Below are 18,557 nucleotides of genomic sequence, written 5' to 3'. Positions count from 1 at the left end.
AGCCTTTAGGTTCATGATTAGTCAAGGCTTATGACCTCTAGTTCCTTAGCTCCTGTTGTAGTGTTAAAGATATGAAACTGTAGGATTGGGGTGCCATGGACTCAGTGATGCTTCCTCTCCTACATACCTTAGAAGTTGTTTTAGCAACTTCTAAAGAGAGAGTCAGGTGGTAACGCAGCGGGTTAAGCACACGTGGCGCAAAGCATAAGTACTGTGGTAAGGATCCTGGTTCGAGCTCCTGGCTCCCCACCTTCAGGGGAGTCACTTCACAGGCAGTGAAGCAGGTATGCAGGTCTCTCTCTCTCTCCCCTTCTCTGTCTTCCCCTCCTCTTGCCATTTCTCTCTGTCCTATCTAACAAGGACGTCATCAATAACAACACCAATAATAACTACAACAATAAAACCACAAGGGCAACAAAAGGGAATGAATACATAAATAAATATTTTAAGAAAGAAGTTATTTTAGCATGCAGCTTGCTGTCCTGCACAGAGGCTTCTTTTTTTAATTTTTATTTATAAAGAGAAAACATTGACAAAATAATAAGATATGAGGTGTACAACTCCACAAAATTCACACTACCAGAACTCTGTATCCCATCCCCTCCTCTTATAGCTTTCCTATTCTTTAACCCTCTGGGTCTATGGACTCAGGAACATTATGGGGTGCAGAAGATGGAAGGTCTGATTTCTGTAATTGCTCCCTCACTGAACATGGGCATTGACAGGTTGATCCATATTCCCAGACTGCCTCTGTCTTTCCCTAGGAGGGCAGGACTCTGGGGAGGTGGGGCTCCAGGACACATTGGTGGGGTTGTCTGCCCAGGGAAGTCTGGTTAGCATCATGATAGCATCTGGAAGCTGGTGGCTGAAAAAAGAGTTAACATATATATAAAGCCAAATAAATCCTTGACTAATCATGAACCTAAAGGCTGAAAGAGGCTTCTTAATCCCATCTCTTCATTTTACTGTTTAGTTTTTCGGTTGTTCTTTTACCATAGATTTTTTCCCCCTCTGGATTTCAAGGTGGTTCTTGTGTTGTTACATCATTTTTTTCCCTTTTAATTTAATTTTTTATGGTCTATGGAAGGATCTAAGTCTGTTTCTTACTATATTTTTCATATTTTTCCATCCTTATGGTTATTTCATTTTATCTGTTTGTGCTTACTCCCTAAACCTATAAGCTGTAAGACTCAGAATGAATCATTCAGGAAAACATATACATTAGTTTATGATAAAATTCTAGAGTGAATATAATCAAGGGTCACATATCTGTGGCTATATTTAAGTATTAATTACATTAAGTCACTTTCCTCTATTCACCCAAAAGTTAAAATATTCCATAGTAGAAGGAAAAAGAGTGCATTCTTTTTTATTTTCTATGTTTTATTTATAATGTAAGTGAAATTTCAGTTGCTGTTATTTTGCATGAAATGTGTCTATTATTCACTAATCAAATATTCATTAAGCATATACTCTGTGAATGGTACTAAAAAGGTAAAAAGCAATTAGACAAGACTCTGGCATTCTAACAGACTAAAAGAACATGTATACAAGTTGCAACAAAACAATTCAAATTAAATATACGGAATCCTATGTGGTTCAGCCTAGAATTATATCCTAGGGTGTTGTGACCCCAGGAGATTGGGACTATTAGCATACAAATGAAGTCACCCTGATGAGGTGCTTCAGAGAAGGGAATGTATAAAAGTGACTTTGAACAGGTCTCTCTTTTTGGCTGCTGCTTCTCCTGGTCAGAAGCATCTTGGCAGAGGTGCACCATAGCCACTTCTCCTGAGAACTGAACATGTGTGACAGGAGAAGACAAAGAAGAAGAAGGAGCAGGAGGAGGAGGAAGAAGAGGAGGAGGAGGAGGAAGAGAAGGAGGAAGAGGAGAAGGAGGAGGAGGAGGAAGAGGAGAAGAAGGAGAAGAAAGGAGAGAGAGAGAGAGAGGAACCTGACATCAATCTGGTACATGTGCTGCTGGGAATTGAACTCAGGAACTCCTGCATGACAATCCAGTGCTTTATTCACTGTGCCATCTCCCAGACCACTTAACTTAAAATTTTTTAAATCTATATTGTCACTAATAAAATTTCAAAAGAAAAAAGTTTTTTAAAAATCCCTTTTACTATTGCAGTAAAACAATAAAAATATTTAGGTGTAAATTTAAGAGAGGAAAAAAAGTCCTGTAAACTGAAAACTATGAGTACCTCTTCAATGAAATAGAGATACAAAGAAATAGAAAGATATTGCATGTTCTTGGAGATGAAGAGTCAACATTGTCAAAATGACCATCCTATCCAGACTAATAAACAGATTTAATATCATCCCCATCAAGATACCAACAAATTTATTTAAAGGGATAGAAAAAAAGCTATAAAAATTATCTGGACCATAAAATCCCCAGGATTGTGAAAACAATCCTAAGAAACAAAAATCAAGATGAGAGGCACTACACTTTCTGACTTCAAACTTTACCACAGAGCAACTGTAATAAAAACTGCCTGGTACTGGAACCAAAAGAGACAAAAAACAGTAAGAAAGATACCCTACACCACTGAAGATGATTTTTTTTGCCTCCATGTTTGTCTCTGGGGCTCTGTGGCTGCACCAGGAATCCATTGCCTCTGGAGGCCATTTTTTCCATTTTGTTGTTGTTACTGTTATTGTTGTTGTCATTGCTATTGTTGTTGGATAAGACAGAGAGAAATCGAGAGAAGTGGGGAAGACATAGAGGGGGAAGACAGACACCTTTAAACTTGTTTCACTGCTTGTGAAAGCAACTCCCCTCTGCAGGTGAGGAGCCAGGGGCTCGAACCAGGATCATTACACTGGTCCTTGAGTTTTGCACCATGTGCACTTACCCTTGTGCACCATGGCCCACCCCTCTGAAGATTTTTCTACAACATACTTCAGATAAAAGGCTAATAACCAAAATACATAAGGAACTCAGAAAAATCAATAAAAATCACAATCTCATTTAAAACAATGGAGTGAGGACACGGTAAGAAACTTCACCAAAGGAGAGATGGAAAAGGCCAACAGATACATGAAAAAGTGCTCAAAGTCACTGAGTATCAGAGAAATGCAAATAAAGACAACAAAGAGATACCCAGTTATACCTGTAATAATGTTATGCATTAGAAAAGACAGTAAAAACAAATATTGGAGAGGGAAAATGGAACACTTCTACACTGCTGTAGGGCCAGGCGGTGGCACACCTGGTTAAGCACACACATTACAGTGTGCAGGGCCCCGGGTTTGGGCCCCTGGTCCCTACCTGCACAGGGAAAGTTTCACAAGTGGTGAATCAGGGATGCAGGTGTTTCTCTGTCTCTCTCCCTATTTCCCCTTTCCTATCAATTTCTCTCTACCCCAAAATAAATAATAAATAAATATTTAAATATTTAAAAACTATTAACAATACACTGCTGGGGGCGTGGTGATAGCACACCTGGTTGAGCACACATTACAATGTGAAAGGACCCAGGTTTGAGCCCCCAGTCCCCCCTTGCAGGAGGAAAGCTTTGCAACTGGTGAAGCAGTGCTGCAGGTATCTCTCTGTCTCTCTCCCTTTCTATATCCCCCTATCCTTTTGATTTCTGGCTGTCTCTATCCAATAAATAAATATAATAAAAATACACTGCTGGTAGGAATGTAAATTGCTCCAACCCTTATGGAAAACTGTCGTGAGGCAGTATACCAGCCAAGTAGAAGTTAGTCACAGCATATGGCTAATGTCAGCCTGGTGACAGAGCATACTTCAATCTGTGCAAAATGCACAGGGACTGTGGGTGGATCAAATGGATTTAAGCATAGAGAGCCACAACTCTGCTCTTTTGGCCCCTGCTTCTCCTTCTCAGACTGATCCTAGCTGAGGAGTTCAAGGTACCTGCCATGACTGCCTCTCCTGGGAACCGAACACCTCTGACTCTGCTAGTCTATGAACTCTTTTTTTTTTTTTATTTAAGAAAGGATAAATTAACAAAACCATAGGGTAGGAGGGGTACAACTCCACACAATTCCCACCACCCAGTCTCCATATCCCACCCCCTCCCCTGATAGCTTTCCCACTCTCTATCCCTCTGGGAGCATGGACCCAGGGTCATTGTGGGTTGTAGAAGGTGGAAGGTCTGGCTTCTGTAATTGCTTCCTCGCTGAACATGTATGTTGACTGGTTGGTCCATACTCCCAGTCTGCCTCTCTCTTTCCCTAGTAGGGTGGGTCTCTGGGGAAGCACAGATCCAGGACACATTGGTGGGGTCTTCAGTCCAAGGAAGCCTGGCTGTCATCCTGATGACATCTGGAACCTGGTGACTGAAAAGAGAGTTAACACACAAAGCCAAACAAATTGTTGAGCAATCATGGACCCAAAGCTTGGAATAGTGGAGAGGAAGTGTTAGGGGGGTGTCGTTCTACGTGCGGAGAGAGGAGGTCCTGAGCTAAGAGGAAACACAAATCTTTATTTGTGCTGGCACCTCAGAGTTGGGTGCGAGAGAAGCAGGTTGGGCCATGTGGAGGTAGCGAAAATGGCCACCTCACTCAGTAAGCTTTCCTGTGTCTAAACACTGAAGTGAAGCGCTGGCAAGAGAGTGAGGTGCGGAAGAAGTGATTTTATAGGAGTAGCTTTTGCGAGAATGGGAAGGGGGAGGAGTAACCATAGCACTCCAGGATAGGATAATAACTCTCATGAGAATGGGAGGGGGGAGGAGTAACCAAAGCACTCCAAATATCACGGGAAATAGACAATGCCCTGAAGGCACAACATGGCGGAACAGGCACTCCGAGAATGTCCCAACTCTTGAGGGAACTAGCAGTAGCCTGAGGGGACAACATGGCAGATGTGACTGCATCTGCACAATTTCCCAGCAGGGGGGTACTCACTGCAAACTCTAGTGTACTTCTGCTTTCAGGTATATATTTTGCACTAGTTTATGAATACGTGTGAACATATGCTCTCTCTCACAGAAACTGGTGTTTATCTAGGTTTTGGGACTTTGTTAGAAAGTGAACCACCTGAGATGGAATTAGAGTATACTATGAAAGGAAAGGTCTCACCCGAGTAATGAAGCTGAAGGGTTGTCATTCCACACGTGAAGTCTCTGGACACAGTCTGAAGTGAAGCATGTTGAGGTGGCAATCATTGCATTGATTAGGTTGTGATCTGCAAATGCAATATTATTTTATATGGATTGGGAGAGGCATACGGGAAAGTGGGCCCTATCCAAGGGTTAGTAGAGGGAAGTAGAGGCTCTATAGTGGAGATGTGAGGTTCCTGCTGTCTTAGGGTTCAAAAAGACAATCGATAGTTAATGTTATCATCACATTAATTGGTAATTGGGTTAACTTTGAAAAGTCCTTTTGTTAGGGTTTGCTGTACAGTACCCAGTATCTTGTATATAGCTGTGCTATTGGTTGCTTCTGATCTATTGGTCTAGGCTTTTGAGAGAGTCCGCATATAAAATACACAGCCTATATATTAAAAAGATTCAGTCTGTATTTTAAAAAACTTTGAGACATACAATTAATTTTCACCCTCTCATATTAATTTACTAGTTATTTATATGACTACATTTTACTAGGAGTGTACATAAACACCATTCCCACTACCAAAAGACTGTGACCCATCCCTCCCACCCACTCCCACCCCCCACTGTCCCAGGAAGCTGAATGTCTACCCCTCACCACTGGGTTTTTACTTTGGTGCCCTACTTACAATTTGGTCAGGTCCTGCTTTTAGTTTCCCTTTCAGATCTTCTTTCTCAACTTCTGTTGATGAGTGGCATCATCCCATACTCATCTTTATCTTTCTGACTTAGCTCACTTAACATAATTCCTTCTAGCTCTGTCCAAGATGGGTCAGAGAAGGTGAGTTCATTGTTTTTGATAGCTGCATAGTATTTCATTGTGTATATATACCACAGCTTTCTCAGCCACTCATCTGTTGTTGGGCATCTGGGTTGCTTCCAGGTTTTAGCTATTATGAATTGCGCTGCTATGAACATAGGAGTACACACCTCATTTTGGTTGGGTGTTATGGAGTCCTTGGGGTATAACCCCAGGAGAGGAATTACTGGATCATATGGAAGGTCCATGTCTAGCCTCCTGAGAGTTTTCCAGACTGCTCTCCACAGAGGCTGTACCAATTTACATTCCCACCAGCAATGTAAAAGGGTTCCTTTGTCCCCACAACCTCTCCAGCATTTGTGAACTCTTAAGACCCTTCTCCAACCATAATGAGTGAACTACAGCTCTGCTGATAATTGGTTATTGTATCTTTCTTAAAATATAATGCCGTGTACTTTTGTATAGCTATAATGAAGCTTTGATTCTCTGAACATGCTCTCAGCCACGCCATCAGCCAAGTCCTTTATATGACACAGCAAAGTCCCTTTTATTTTAAATGCAACAGAAATCAGTCTTAAGTTATCCCAGAACACTAGAAATAGATCTACCCTATAACCCGGCAATTCCTCTTCTGGGCATATACCCAAAGGAAACATAAACACCTACTCAGAAGAGATCTATGAATTCCTATGTTCATAGCAGCATAATTTGTAATAGCTAAAACCTGGGAGCAAACAAGACCTCCAAAGACCAATGAGTGGCTTAATAAATTGTGGTATATATGCATGATGGAATATTACTCAGCTGTTAAAAATGATGAAATCAACTCCTTTGTGTCATCTTGGATGGAACTTGCATACATCATTTTAAGTGAAAAAAGATAAAGATAAATACTAAATGATTATACTTATAATCTGGACTTAATAAATAGGTACAGGGAAGAACACAAAGTAAAACATGGACTGGGAATGGTATTGCACCAAAGCAAAGGACTATTAGAACGAGGCAGAGGGAGAGGCAGAAGAGAACTGTGAGGTCCAGGTACATCATGCAAATTGTAACTATATGTCAGTGACTTCATGGTAAATCATCAACACCCCCAATAAAAATGTGTGTAAAGCTTGAACTATCTCTTCAAACTTGATACACACAAAGAGCAGGCTTCCCATACATATTTATTGCTGACTTACTGATAGTAACCTTAAGATCACTTAAGGTCTGTAGGTTTTAATTAGATCACATACATTGTTTTCTAATTTGTTTTTATCAATAGGGATAAAAATAGATAGCAGGAGGTAACTATTCTGAGAAGAAAGTGCAAAGACTGATTCTGGGAATAGTATTATTTTGAAGTAGGGTGTGAAATCAAATAAAATTCAGAGACTTAAATTATAGGTAAGCGTCTAGCTAGATAATGTACACACACTATGGCATTTATGACTTTTACATCACATGACATAAAGCCGACTTTTCATGAGGCATTGTTATTTCTAAATGAAATAGGGCTTAAGATATTTTTGACTTTCCATTATTTTAGAGACAGGTGTAGTCAGGTTTTACTGCCCAGTGTACACAGGTCATTAGAATGAAAAATGTCAACAGATGTATCATCCTGGTCATTCTTTTTTCACTACTTTGCTTCACAAGTCCTGAGAGGATCACTGCCTTTATTTGGGAGATAAAAACCAGAATTGTAGTAAAACACTGACCACTCCTTCCATAAAATTTCCATTTTCTGTTAGAGCTCAGTATTTATTTAGTATATTTCAAAAGCTGTCTATCTTTCTTACTATTGAGCTGCTTATTTTAGTGGAGTTAAAAGACCAAATCCACCACTTTTATGGGTGTTATAAAATGTATTTAGTAACACAAGTGAATTATTTCCAGCTTATTAGCTCCTTTTCTTTGGACATTGGGAGGAAACTAAGTTGGCTATATTGAATCATGAAAACACCATACATTTCTTCATTTTTGCTTTGTTTGTTTTAGATAGAGGCAAGGAGAAAAAGAGTGAGAGTGAAAGTGATCACAGCACTGAAACTTCCTTTAATGTGGTGGGAGCCAGATTCAAACTTGAGTCATACATGTGGAAAAATAGCATACCATCCAAGTGAGCTACTGCACTAGCTAATTTATATAGTTCTTTAATCCTACCTAATGTATTATTCCAATACAAACAGACTGAACCTTTTACTGAAAAATTGTGTGTGAATGAGACCCTGAGATATCTCCCTTAATAAAGCACACACTACCATGTGCAGAGATGTGAGTTAAAGCCCATCATCATACAGTAACACCTGCATAGAGAGAGCTTCATAAGCAGTGGAGCAGCACCACAGTATCTCTTTTTTCCTTCTCTTTGTCACTTAGTTTCCAAACAAGGCAGTTTGCCAGCAGCAGTGGGATCCAATCATGGCATGCATGAAGCCCCAACCAGAACCCTGTTGGCAATAGATAACTAATAGTTATGAAAGTAACTTTCAACAAAATATATTTGCCTCCTGAAACTTCTACAATTACCTTCCTTTTCAGTCTTCCTTCCTGATTTCCCACTGCCTATCCCAACTGGGTCATTTGCACAGCTTGAAGATCCCTTCCTTCCCTACTCTAACTCCCCAGACTAACTCATAAGTCATTTCTAAAGTTGTCATTGCCCCCTGCCCTACCCTATCCTTCAGTCTTCACTCTCTGGTGTCCTAAGGGACACTTAGGCAGGGGATCTCTTGGTTTCCTATCCCATTACTATGCATATCTGTGTTTGCTCTCCTGCAAACTCCTGTCCCAAAAGAAAAAAGACCAAAAAAATATTTTCAAACTTAAGTAATTAAATTAACTTTATTTTGGGGTATTTATGAACATTTACTTATCAACCATTCATAATACACAGCACATTTATAATGCAAAACCCCTCTATCATACTAAACCCACCCCATCCCATTTTTTAAAAGTTTTCCCAGACCTTTACTATGCTTATTCAAACAGAAGTCAGTAACAAGGCAAAAACAGACCTATATATATAGCAACACATCACACATCAACACATCTAGGGATTATTTTACAAAAAACAAAATGGATCCTGTCAATTGGGATATCATATCATTGAGAAGCATCACAATGAGCATGTTTCCAAAAAGTATTCTGAGTCTATCTCATTCCTTTCAAATACTTCCCATGTGTTCAAAGTGTCTTTAATATCTGGAGATGTCTCTAATTGTCACCACCAGGGTTGGGTGGAGATGTACCACTGGCATCTAGTGGACATAGACCAGATATTTTGCCAAACATCCTACAGTATACTAAATAAATAAACAAGTAAACAAATAAATAAATCCAAGTGTTAAGAGTCCAGATATTGGGAATCCTGCCTTGGAAGAACATAAATACATACAAGGTGTTCTCTGCCAAGTTCAAGCTGGAGTTCTACTACACAGTCCTGTTGGCTATCCACTCCTGCCTGAACAGGAGGCAGTCCAGAGTCACATCCAGCTGCTACCAAGATGTCTCAAGGCCACAGTTTCATTCTCTATTCCCACAGTCAGGGGGGGCAACTGACCAGGTTTCTTGCAGATGTTTCCAGGTGTTGATTCCTCACCATCTTTGCCCCTGCAGATTAATCATACATTTATCTCCAGTCAACACTGCTTAATCATCAGAAAGGAGCCTCAGACTATCCCCCATCCCCTTCAGTTTATTAGAGGAGGAGCCATAGATCATCCTCTCCCTCCCCCAGTTTGTTAGAGAAGGAGTTATAGACCGCCCCCCTCCTCCTCCCTATGGAAATGGATTTCACATGGGGTGATGTGGTATGCACTGTTCCACATTTCTAAATTCACCATGAGCTTTGTAAGCAGACTCTCCTCCCACAGGTAGCATGTGATAGGGCAATGGAGAGAATCCCTCTGGATGACACTACACTGTGGCCAGAGCTCTAGGCCATTGAACGCTCAGAGCACAATCACTTGTTGACTCACCTCCTTCTCCCTGTCCCAGGTTCTGCTTTCTAGGCACAGGATAGGATTCTTCTGTCACACATCAAATCAGCAGTTGCAGTCTTTGCAACAGGTGCTAGCATCTGTCACATTGTGCTCCTAAGAAAACTCCTTGGGACTGCTGTGTTCCAATCCTGGATTAACTCCAAGTATGGTTTAATTGTTGTAACAAATATAACTCAGAATGTGAGGAAGCTTGTTGTCCATTTCATTCCTGGATATTTGGGATATAGGAATCCAAACTACCTATAAATCCCTGCCACAGTTTCCTAACTCCTTGGCACAGTTTCCTAGCCATGCCTGACCTTTTCTTTGATCAGATGTGATTTTTATCTGTTCATCTGATGCCAAATTTTGATTTGGCCATAATCTGGTCTCCCAGAAAAGAAAAGTCCACTCAGAGATTTGGTTCAAAGAAATGGGGGTGGGGTGGGGAGTGGGATGGGTATGTTTCTCTAGATTTACACAAAGCACAATTAGAAGTGGAAAAGTGGTTCACCACTCTCTATCATTTGTATCACAGAAATAAACTCTTTTCTGCCTTTCTGTGCCCATCTAGTCCTTTGGGTCTGATACTAGTGTGCTATAAAAGACATTTGGACTCCTTTAAAGCATCAGTTGTAACCTTAATGTCCTGGAGCTGACCTTGATCCTTACGCCAAATGAACTAACTACCCATTTTCCTGTCCAACATCATCCTTACAGAATAAGATTCTCTGTTCAGATTCCCTAGTGTGAGAATCTGTCTGGTTCAGGATGGGCCAAATAGCTGCTCCTGCTCCAATCATCTAAAGCCTATGTTGGGGGAGGGGTGGGTTATTATAAACATGGCTGTTCAGGTCTAATAGATATTAGGGTTGGGGAGAAACACACACAAACAGAAACTGAAACAGTTTTTGGAATAATAAATGTGAATGTTTTAGAATAAATGGAGTCCCCCAAATAGATGACCTGTTTTCACCTTCCCCAACTCAAACTGATGACTCCCTTTTTCACCCTCCCCACCTCAAACAGATGACCCTCTTTTTCACCCTCCCCACCTCAAACAGATGACCCCCTTTTTCACCCTCCTCACATCAAACAGAAGACCCCCATTTTCACCTTCCTCACTTCAAATAGATGACCCCCCATTTTCACCTTCCCCACCTCTCTTCTCTCTCATCTTCCCACTTATTCCCTCCCCCAGTCCTCCCTACCCCTCTGAAAATTGATTCCCAGTGGCTCATGTGTCTATTTCTCAACTCACTGAGGGCTTTGCAACCAGATTCCCTTCCCACAGTGGTAGCAAGTTTCTTTCTGTGAGAAATTTACAGTTTTACACCAAGGGCAGGCCCAATCTCCAGGCCTGCGAATTGCTGTAGGCCTTCTCTGCTGATAGAGATTGGAATCTTTCCTTTCCCTTTGAATATCTAAGGGGTCTATCCCCTGGGTTCCCACATCTGATATAACATCAAAGAACCCCTCCTGGGAAGACATCTGAGCTAGAGATGCAGTTGTGGGTGTTCCTATTGGTGGGAATAAGGAGGGTTCAGTTGAAAGTGGGGGAAAAATACATGGGTATGAATATGTGAATGAGGCAGGAAGCTGGACAGGAAGGGGTGCAGGTGGAACTGTGGACTCTGGCTTTAAGGGCCCAGATGAATAAAGCATGTTTGTTCCCATTGAACTGTTATTTGCTTCCCTGTGCCAGAAAGAGGAGTAATTTTTTTCCTCCATACTTCTAAGAAGCTTCCTGAGGCCTCCACTCGGCTCTTTTCTGGTCTCTACCCCCTCGGCCTGGCCCTCTAATCCTCTTGCTCTTCTTGAAGGGCCAGCAATGGTAGTCGTAGCTGCAGCCCCTGTTGTTTCCACTTCCCTCTCACTTGTTCCTTCCATCCAGTTTCCACCGGCACTGGTCAGGCCCGGCCAGTCTGTGGCCTGGGAAGAACTCAACTCCTGGAGAAAAGTGGGCAGGGTTGAGATCTGTTCTGGAGATGTGAAGAGGGTGGGGTGGGGGAGTAGGATGAGGGAAATGGAGGGAGACATTTTGAGCAATCTTACCGCTTGGAAGAGCTTCCACCTCAGTAGGTCCCTTTCCTTCTGCATTTCTGCCAGGGTGGCTTGGGCTTGCTTTAGCTTACTGGTAGCTTCTCTGCGCTCTATTTCCTGCTGCTCAGTAACCACCTTCACATCTGTGGCCATGACCTGCGCAGCTGACTTGTGCACTTTGGCTAAATCATGCAGCCACTTCACCCTGCGCTCATGTAACTGATTCTGCCTGCGGGCAAAATACACTCCCAAGGCCAGGCAGCCCCAAGCGCAGGCCTCCTTGGCCTCACTAGGGACTGCACTGTCCAATAGGATGGACCCAAGTTTGTCTTCCGCCTCCTCCCAGGACAGGGATATGTTTTTGTGGTAGAACTCCGAACCTTTCGAGTGAACCGCCATCTTTTTGTTGATGTAGGCCACCACGGCACTGTGCCGAAAGCCACCGCAAGGATGCTCAGGTTCCAAGGCCATGACTGCTGAGGCCCTCTAGCGGTTTAGCTGACTCTGTCGGGGTGGGCAGGGCACAGTTAAGAGGTGGAAGGGCGGGCTGTGTGAAAAGGTGGGGGGCAGTGTTAGTATTTCAACCATTTGTATCCTCCCCAATCCAGTAACCCCTCCCCCTCAACTGTGACTCTCCTCCCATCCACACTCTACCAATCTCCTGCCGTTCTCCCTTCTCCCTCTCGCTTCACACCCTCTGAATCTCCACCCCCACCCCCAGGGAGTTATACCTCCAACCAGTTCTCACCTCTCCAATCCAAGGTCAGAAAATGTACAAGCCAAACAAACCAGTACTTAAGAAAGAAGAAACCTCTCCTCCCACGGCTCCCTGGATAAGGAAGTACGGAGGTTAACCACCAAAACCGTTACTCTAGGACTGTTCCAATGTCCAGAGATTGTAGGGGTGTGATGGTTTTCTCTTGGAAGGCACCCCCCCACACCCAGACGAAGGCATAGAGGGCTTACTTTATTGTTGAAAGTATTTGACGAAGGGGATAAATAACAGTAGGGGCAAAATATTTAGACCCAAAGGGTGAAATATCATAATCAGGATCAAAACGTACCCCCCCATAATTTTCTTGTAATGGTTTGTCCCATGCCAGGGTTCCCTTTCCTCCAAGAGAATGCTCTAGAAATAATTCTAAAGTGGCTGGAGCAGGGTAAACCTCAGAGAAAGATTCAATAGTTGTGCTTCAAATACGCATGAATTCAGATAGAAGTGTTGGAAAATTAGCATATGTCTTTGATAAATGCCCACGTAATGGCTATTTAAGATTTTGTGGGCAAAGTATCTCTTTTTCCAACTCCTTGTCACCTAAGAACAGTTGTAAATTACACTTACAGAAATTACTCTAAATTTAAATTACAAAATCAGGAAGCTGCTATTATTTGACTTGACCATAGCATGATAATTGTTATTTTATTTTATTTTATTTTTATTTTTAATATTTATTTTCCCTTTTATTGCACTTGTTGTTTTTTATTTGTTGTTGTAGTTATTATTGTTGTTGTTATTGATGTTGTCATTGTTAAATAGGACAGAGAGAAATGGAGAGAGGAGGGGAAGATAGAGGGGGAGAGAAAGATAGACACCTGCAGACCTGCTTCATCATCTGTGAAGCGACTCCCCTGCAGGTGGGGAGCCGGGGGCTTGAACCGGGATCCTTAAACCGGTTCTTACACTTGGCTACACATGCACTTAACCAGCTGTGCTACCACCTGACTCCCGTGTTTTATTTTATTTTTACCAGAGCACTTCCCACCTCTGGTTTATGGTGGTATGGGAGATTGAGCCTGGGACTTTGGAGCCTCAGGCATGAACGTTTCTTTGTATAACCATTATGCTATCTACCTCTGCCCTAGCTTAGCAAACTCCTGATACAGACTTGTTTTTTCTGGGTGTCCCAATGATAATCCAGAATTAATATTTGTAATATTATTCCCCCTTTTCTCAAGATATGACTCTCCTACACCCCAGTGGTGAGCACAGAGAGCTTTCAAAAGCTAGATATAGTGTCTTGTTCCAGACCAAAGAATAGATTTTCTTATAGTAGTGGAGGATAATTACTCCCTCTGGAAGAAAATTTATGGTTCATTATAAAAGTTTTGTATTTCTGGGACTGGGGGATTGCTCACACACTTTACCATAGATAAGGAACTATATTACAGTCCCAGGTGCCACTTGGAAAACTATGCAAAGGGGAGGCTTCATAACTGGTAGAGTGGTGTTGTGATCCTCTTCTTTATTTCTCTGTCTCTTTTCACTTGTCTTTCACCCTTTATCTGTTGAAAGGTGGGTAATAAAAAAAATAGTCTTCATCTGATCCATATGCTCTTCTTCGTATTGTTCTGTTGACATTGGGTTTGGAAAAGCAACATAAATGCTGTTACTCTGGCTGCTTGTATTTTCTGACCAAGTATTCTCTTATTTTCTACCAGCAGCCATGAAAATGTAAGACTCATGTGTTAGCTTGCACATAACGTAGACATCAGAGACATTTCATAGTTTTTAAAACTCACAGGTGGAATTTAAGAAACAAGCAGATGGAAAAAAGGGGGGGTTGGGCCGTAGCACAGAGGGTTAAGCGCAGGTGGCGAGAAGCTCAAGGACCAGAGTGAGGATCCTGGTTCAAGACCCCAGCTCCCCAACTGCAGGGGAGTCACTTTGCAAGTGGTGAAGCAGGTCTGCAGGTGTCTATCTTTCTCTGCCCCTCTCTGTCTTCTCCTCCTCTCTCCATTTCTTTCTGCCCTATCCAATAACAACAACAATAAAACAACAAGGACAACAAAAAGGGAATAGATACAAAAATTTTAAAAAAGAAACAAGCATCATTTGGGGCCAGACAATGGTGCACCTGGGTGAGCACACATATTACCAAGCACAAAGATCCAGGTTTGAATCTCCTGCTGCTCACCTGTAGGGGGGATGCTTCTTGAGTAGTGAAACAAGTCCTAGAGTGTCTTTAGCTCTTTTTCTCTATCTCCGCCTCCTCAAAAGGTTGATAGAAGTGGTGGATTTCTAGTGTGGTCACCAAGCCCCAGTGATAACTCTGATGGCAATTAAAAAGAAGAAGAAAAGAAAAAGGAGGAGAAAGAGAGGGAGGAGGAAAGAATGAGAAAAAGAAAGAAAGAAAAAAGAGAAACAAGGACGGGGGCGGGTAAAGTCTGAACTGGATTTGGTGTATTTTACCAAAGCAAAGGACTCTGGGGAAGGGAAAGAAAGGAATGAACTGTGGAGGGAAGTTTAGAGTCCTGGTGCATGATGGTAGAAAATGACTTAAGTTGGAAGAGAGACTGTTATACAGACACTCATCATGGTTACATGCAGCAGTATTTAATAACCACTAACCTTCTGTCCAATAGAATGAAAAAGAAATTGTAGGCATCTTTAACTCACAATTATCTATACTTCTTAAATGAGGAGAATTGTTAAAAAGAATAACTATTTTGTTGTTCTAATTTTATAAGTATAAAATATGAGAGTCAGTGATTTGTCTAAATATGCATAATTAGGATATGAGTCCAGGCAACATTCTCAACCAGTGAACTAGTCTAGTTCTAATCAAGTTCCCAATTTCACCTTATCTTTGACTACTTAAGGAAATCATTTTGAAGCAACCCAAGGATGAAGATTTTCAGTGCCATGCCAGAGGCATAATGTTCATATCAATAGAAAGAACAGATAGTAAAGTATTGTTTGTTTGTATCTTCAATAAATTCCTGTTTGTTTACTGACCAAGATTCTGCCAAATGGGAATCATATATTCAAAATAAATTAGAATAACGTTCTTATAGTTTAGATATAGTCTAACAACTGAAATTCTTTTTTTTATTAAACATGACACATGAAGTATTCACAAATCTATATTTGCTTATATGTGACCCAGAGAAATAGCTCATTGGGTAGAGTACCTCTTTGGGCATACACATTCCCAGGTTTGAATCCCATGAGAAGTGCAGAATTGTTAGAAGCTCTGGTGTTGTACTGTCTTTCCTCCTCCTGATCCTGTCATTTTTCATCTAAATGGAAAAGTAAGCCTAGAACAGTGAAATTCTCAAATCTCAAATGGTTCTGTATGCCCCTCTCTACACTCACCCAGTACACACACACACACACACACACACACACACACACACACACACACACATGAATATTATAATAAATGTGTTTGGAGGTGGGTAATGGTGTACTTGGTTAGGCACACATGTTGCTATGCACAAGGACCTGGGTTTCATCCCCCAGTCCTCACCTACAGAGTGAAAGCTTTACGAGTGGTGAAGTAGCGTTACAGGCTAATCTCTCTCTTTCTCTTTCTTTTTCTCTCTTTTTTTAATGCTCTGTCTGCATTCCAGGAACATTTTCTCCCCCCTTTTTGTTGCCCTTGTTTTATTGTTGCAGTTATTACTGTTGTTATTGTTGTTCTTGATGTTGTTGTTGTTGGATAGGACAGAGAGAAATGGAAAGAGGAGGAGGAGAAGACGGGGGGGGGGAGAAAGACAGACACCTGCAGATCTGCTTCACTGCCTGTGAAGTGACTCCCCTGCAGTTGGGGAGCCAGGGGCTCAAACTGGGATCCTTATGCCAGTCTTTACGCTTTGTGCCACGTGAACTTAACCCACTGCACTACCGCCCTACTCCTCTCTCTCTCTCTCTCTCTTTCTATTACCCTCTTCTCTCAAGATTTCTGGCTGTTTCTATCCAATAAATAAATAAAGATAAAAATAAAGAATAAATGTCCATAACATGCTTTGTTCCCCCAGCATTTTTTTTTTCGGTCAATGGGTCTTCATGTCTCCAGTTCAACTTAAAAAAATATTGTTATCGTTAGTTATTGGATAGAGAGAGCCAGAAATTGAGTGGGCAGGGGTGATAGAGAGGGAGAGACAGATAGACACCTGCAATACTGCTTTACCACTTGCAAAGCATTCCCCCTGCAGGTGGAGACTGGGGGCTCGAACCTGGGTCATTATGCACTGTAATATGTGTACTCAACCAGGTGTGCCACTACCCGGCCCCCAGGCCAATGTTTTTTAATTGGAAGTCTGCATTTCACATTATTTTACTTATTATTAGTGATTCAATAGTGGCTTGCAAAATTTTTAAATTATATAGTTATGTTTCACGTTATACCCATTACTAAAGTTTTGTGCACTATCCCAAAACACACACACATACACACACACACACACACCCCCAAAAAAAAAACCTACCTGTAACCACTATAGTTATAACTAAAACTAGAGAAAGTTTCTAGGTCAACTTTTTTCTTTATTTTTTCCTTTCTTTCTTCTTCTTTTTTTTCAGATAGAAATTCAGAGAAAGAAAATTAGAGAAGATAATAAAGTAAAGCTTCTTTCAGGGCAGTGAAGGCTGGGCTCTGATCAATGCCCTGTGACAAAGCAAGCACATTATCCCTGTGAACTATCTTGCTATTCCCAAATTCTTTTTATAGAATAGACATCTTTCTAATTGCAGTAAGTTTATATCTGCTTTGCAATATATGTAAAAGTATCATTTACACTTAAGAGGAGTAGGGTGGTAGTGCAGCGGGTTAAGCACACGTGGCACAAAGCACAAGGACCAGTGTAAGGATCATGGTTCATGCCCCCGGCTCCCCACCTGCAGGGGGATCACTTCACAAGTGGTGAAGCAGGTCTACAGGTGTCTATCTTTTGCTCCCCCTCTCTGTCTTCCCCTCCTCTCTCCATTTATCTCTGTCCTATTCAACAACAATAACATCAGTAACAACAGTAATAACTACAAAAAGGGCAAAAAAGAGAATAAATAAACATATAAAAAGAATTAAAATTAAAAAATAAAATATAAAATATGTAAAAAAGAAGTATCATGGCATATACATGTTGCTCAATAAATGTCTTTTAATAAATTAGTCTAAAAGTATATGGCTTTTCACAAAATGATTCTAAGAGATTGGTCAGAACTTTGAACCTCCTGGTTTTTCTTTTTTATTGAGATTTAATGGTTTAAAGTTATTGGCACATGGGTACAATTTCTCCTCTCACCATGATAGGTGTTTGCAAAACACTTAACACTTCCAAATTAGGTCCATCATTGTGCACCAGGATCTGAAAGTCTGCCCCCCATCCCATTTCTCTTTCTTCCATTCTTCCCCATAGTCCTTTACTTTGGTGCAATACAGAAAACCAGTCCAAATTTTACTTTGTTTCTCCTTTCTGTTCTAGTTTCTTAAGTTCTGCCCAAGAGTAAGATCAGATAATGTTCATCCTTGCCATGATTCCTTCAAGATCCATCCAAGTTGAGGTGAAGAAGTTAACTTCATTATTCTTTTTTTATTTTATTTATTTTTTTAATTATTGAGACTTCATCATTCTTAATAGCTGGGTAGTGTTCCATTGTTTGTATATGCCTCAACTTTCTTAGTCACTCATATATTGTTGGCCATCTGGGTTGCTTCTAAGTTTTGGCTATTATAAATTGTGCTGCTATGAATATTGGTATGCAGAGTTCTCTCTGGATAAATGTGTTTGATTCCTTAGGATATATCCCCAGGAGAGGAATTGCCAAGTCATAGGGTAGGTTAATTTCTAGCCTGAAGAGTTCTTCAGATGGCTCTCTCTACAACATTTATTACTGTTCTTTCTGATATGTGACATTCTTACAGAAGTAGAGTGGCATCTCATTGTTGTCTTTATTTGTATTTCTCTGGTAAT

General features: G+C 41.1%; 2 protein-coding genes across 2 annotated transcripts in view; one reads left to right on the top strand and one right to left on the bottom strand.

The window, feature by feature from the left end:
- Positions 1-18,557, top strand: part of IL1RAPL2 (interleukin 1 receptor accessory protein like 2) — a 781,557-nt gene that overhangs the window by 6,164 nt on the left and 756,836 nt on the right. The window lies entirely within an intron of this gene.
- Positions 11,060-12,351, bottom strand: TEX13A (testis expressed 13A). The gene is made up of 2 exons (XM_007532269.2): positions 11,877-12,351; positions 11,060-11,771 (listed from the first exon to the last, which is right to left on the bottom strand). The coding sequence occupies exons 1-2, from the start codon at positions 12,333-12,335 to the stop codon at positions 11,079-11,081; spliced, it is 1,152 nt and encodes a 383-aa protein (XP_007532331.1). The 5' UTR covers positions 12,336-12,351; the 3' UTR covers positions 11,060-11,078.

Source organism: Erinaceus europaeus, chromosome X (genome assembly GCF_950295315.1).
Source record: "Erinaceus europaeus chromosome X, mEriEur2.1, whole genome shotgun sequence".
Taxonomy (NCBI): Eukaryota; Metazoa; Chordata; class Mammalia; order Eulipotyphla; family Erinaceidae; genus Erinaceus; species Erinaceus europaeus.
The sequence above is the reverse complement of the archived record's forward strand: the minus strand, read 5'-3'. Positions and strand labels throughout refer to the sequence as shown.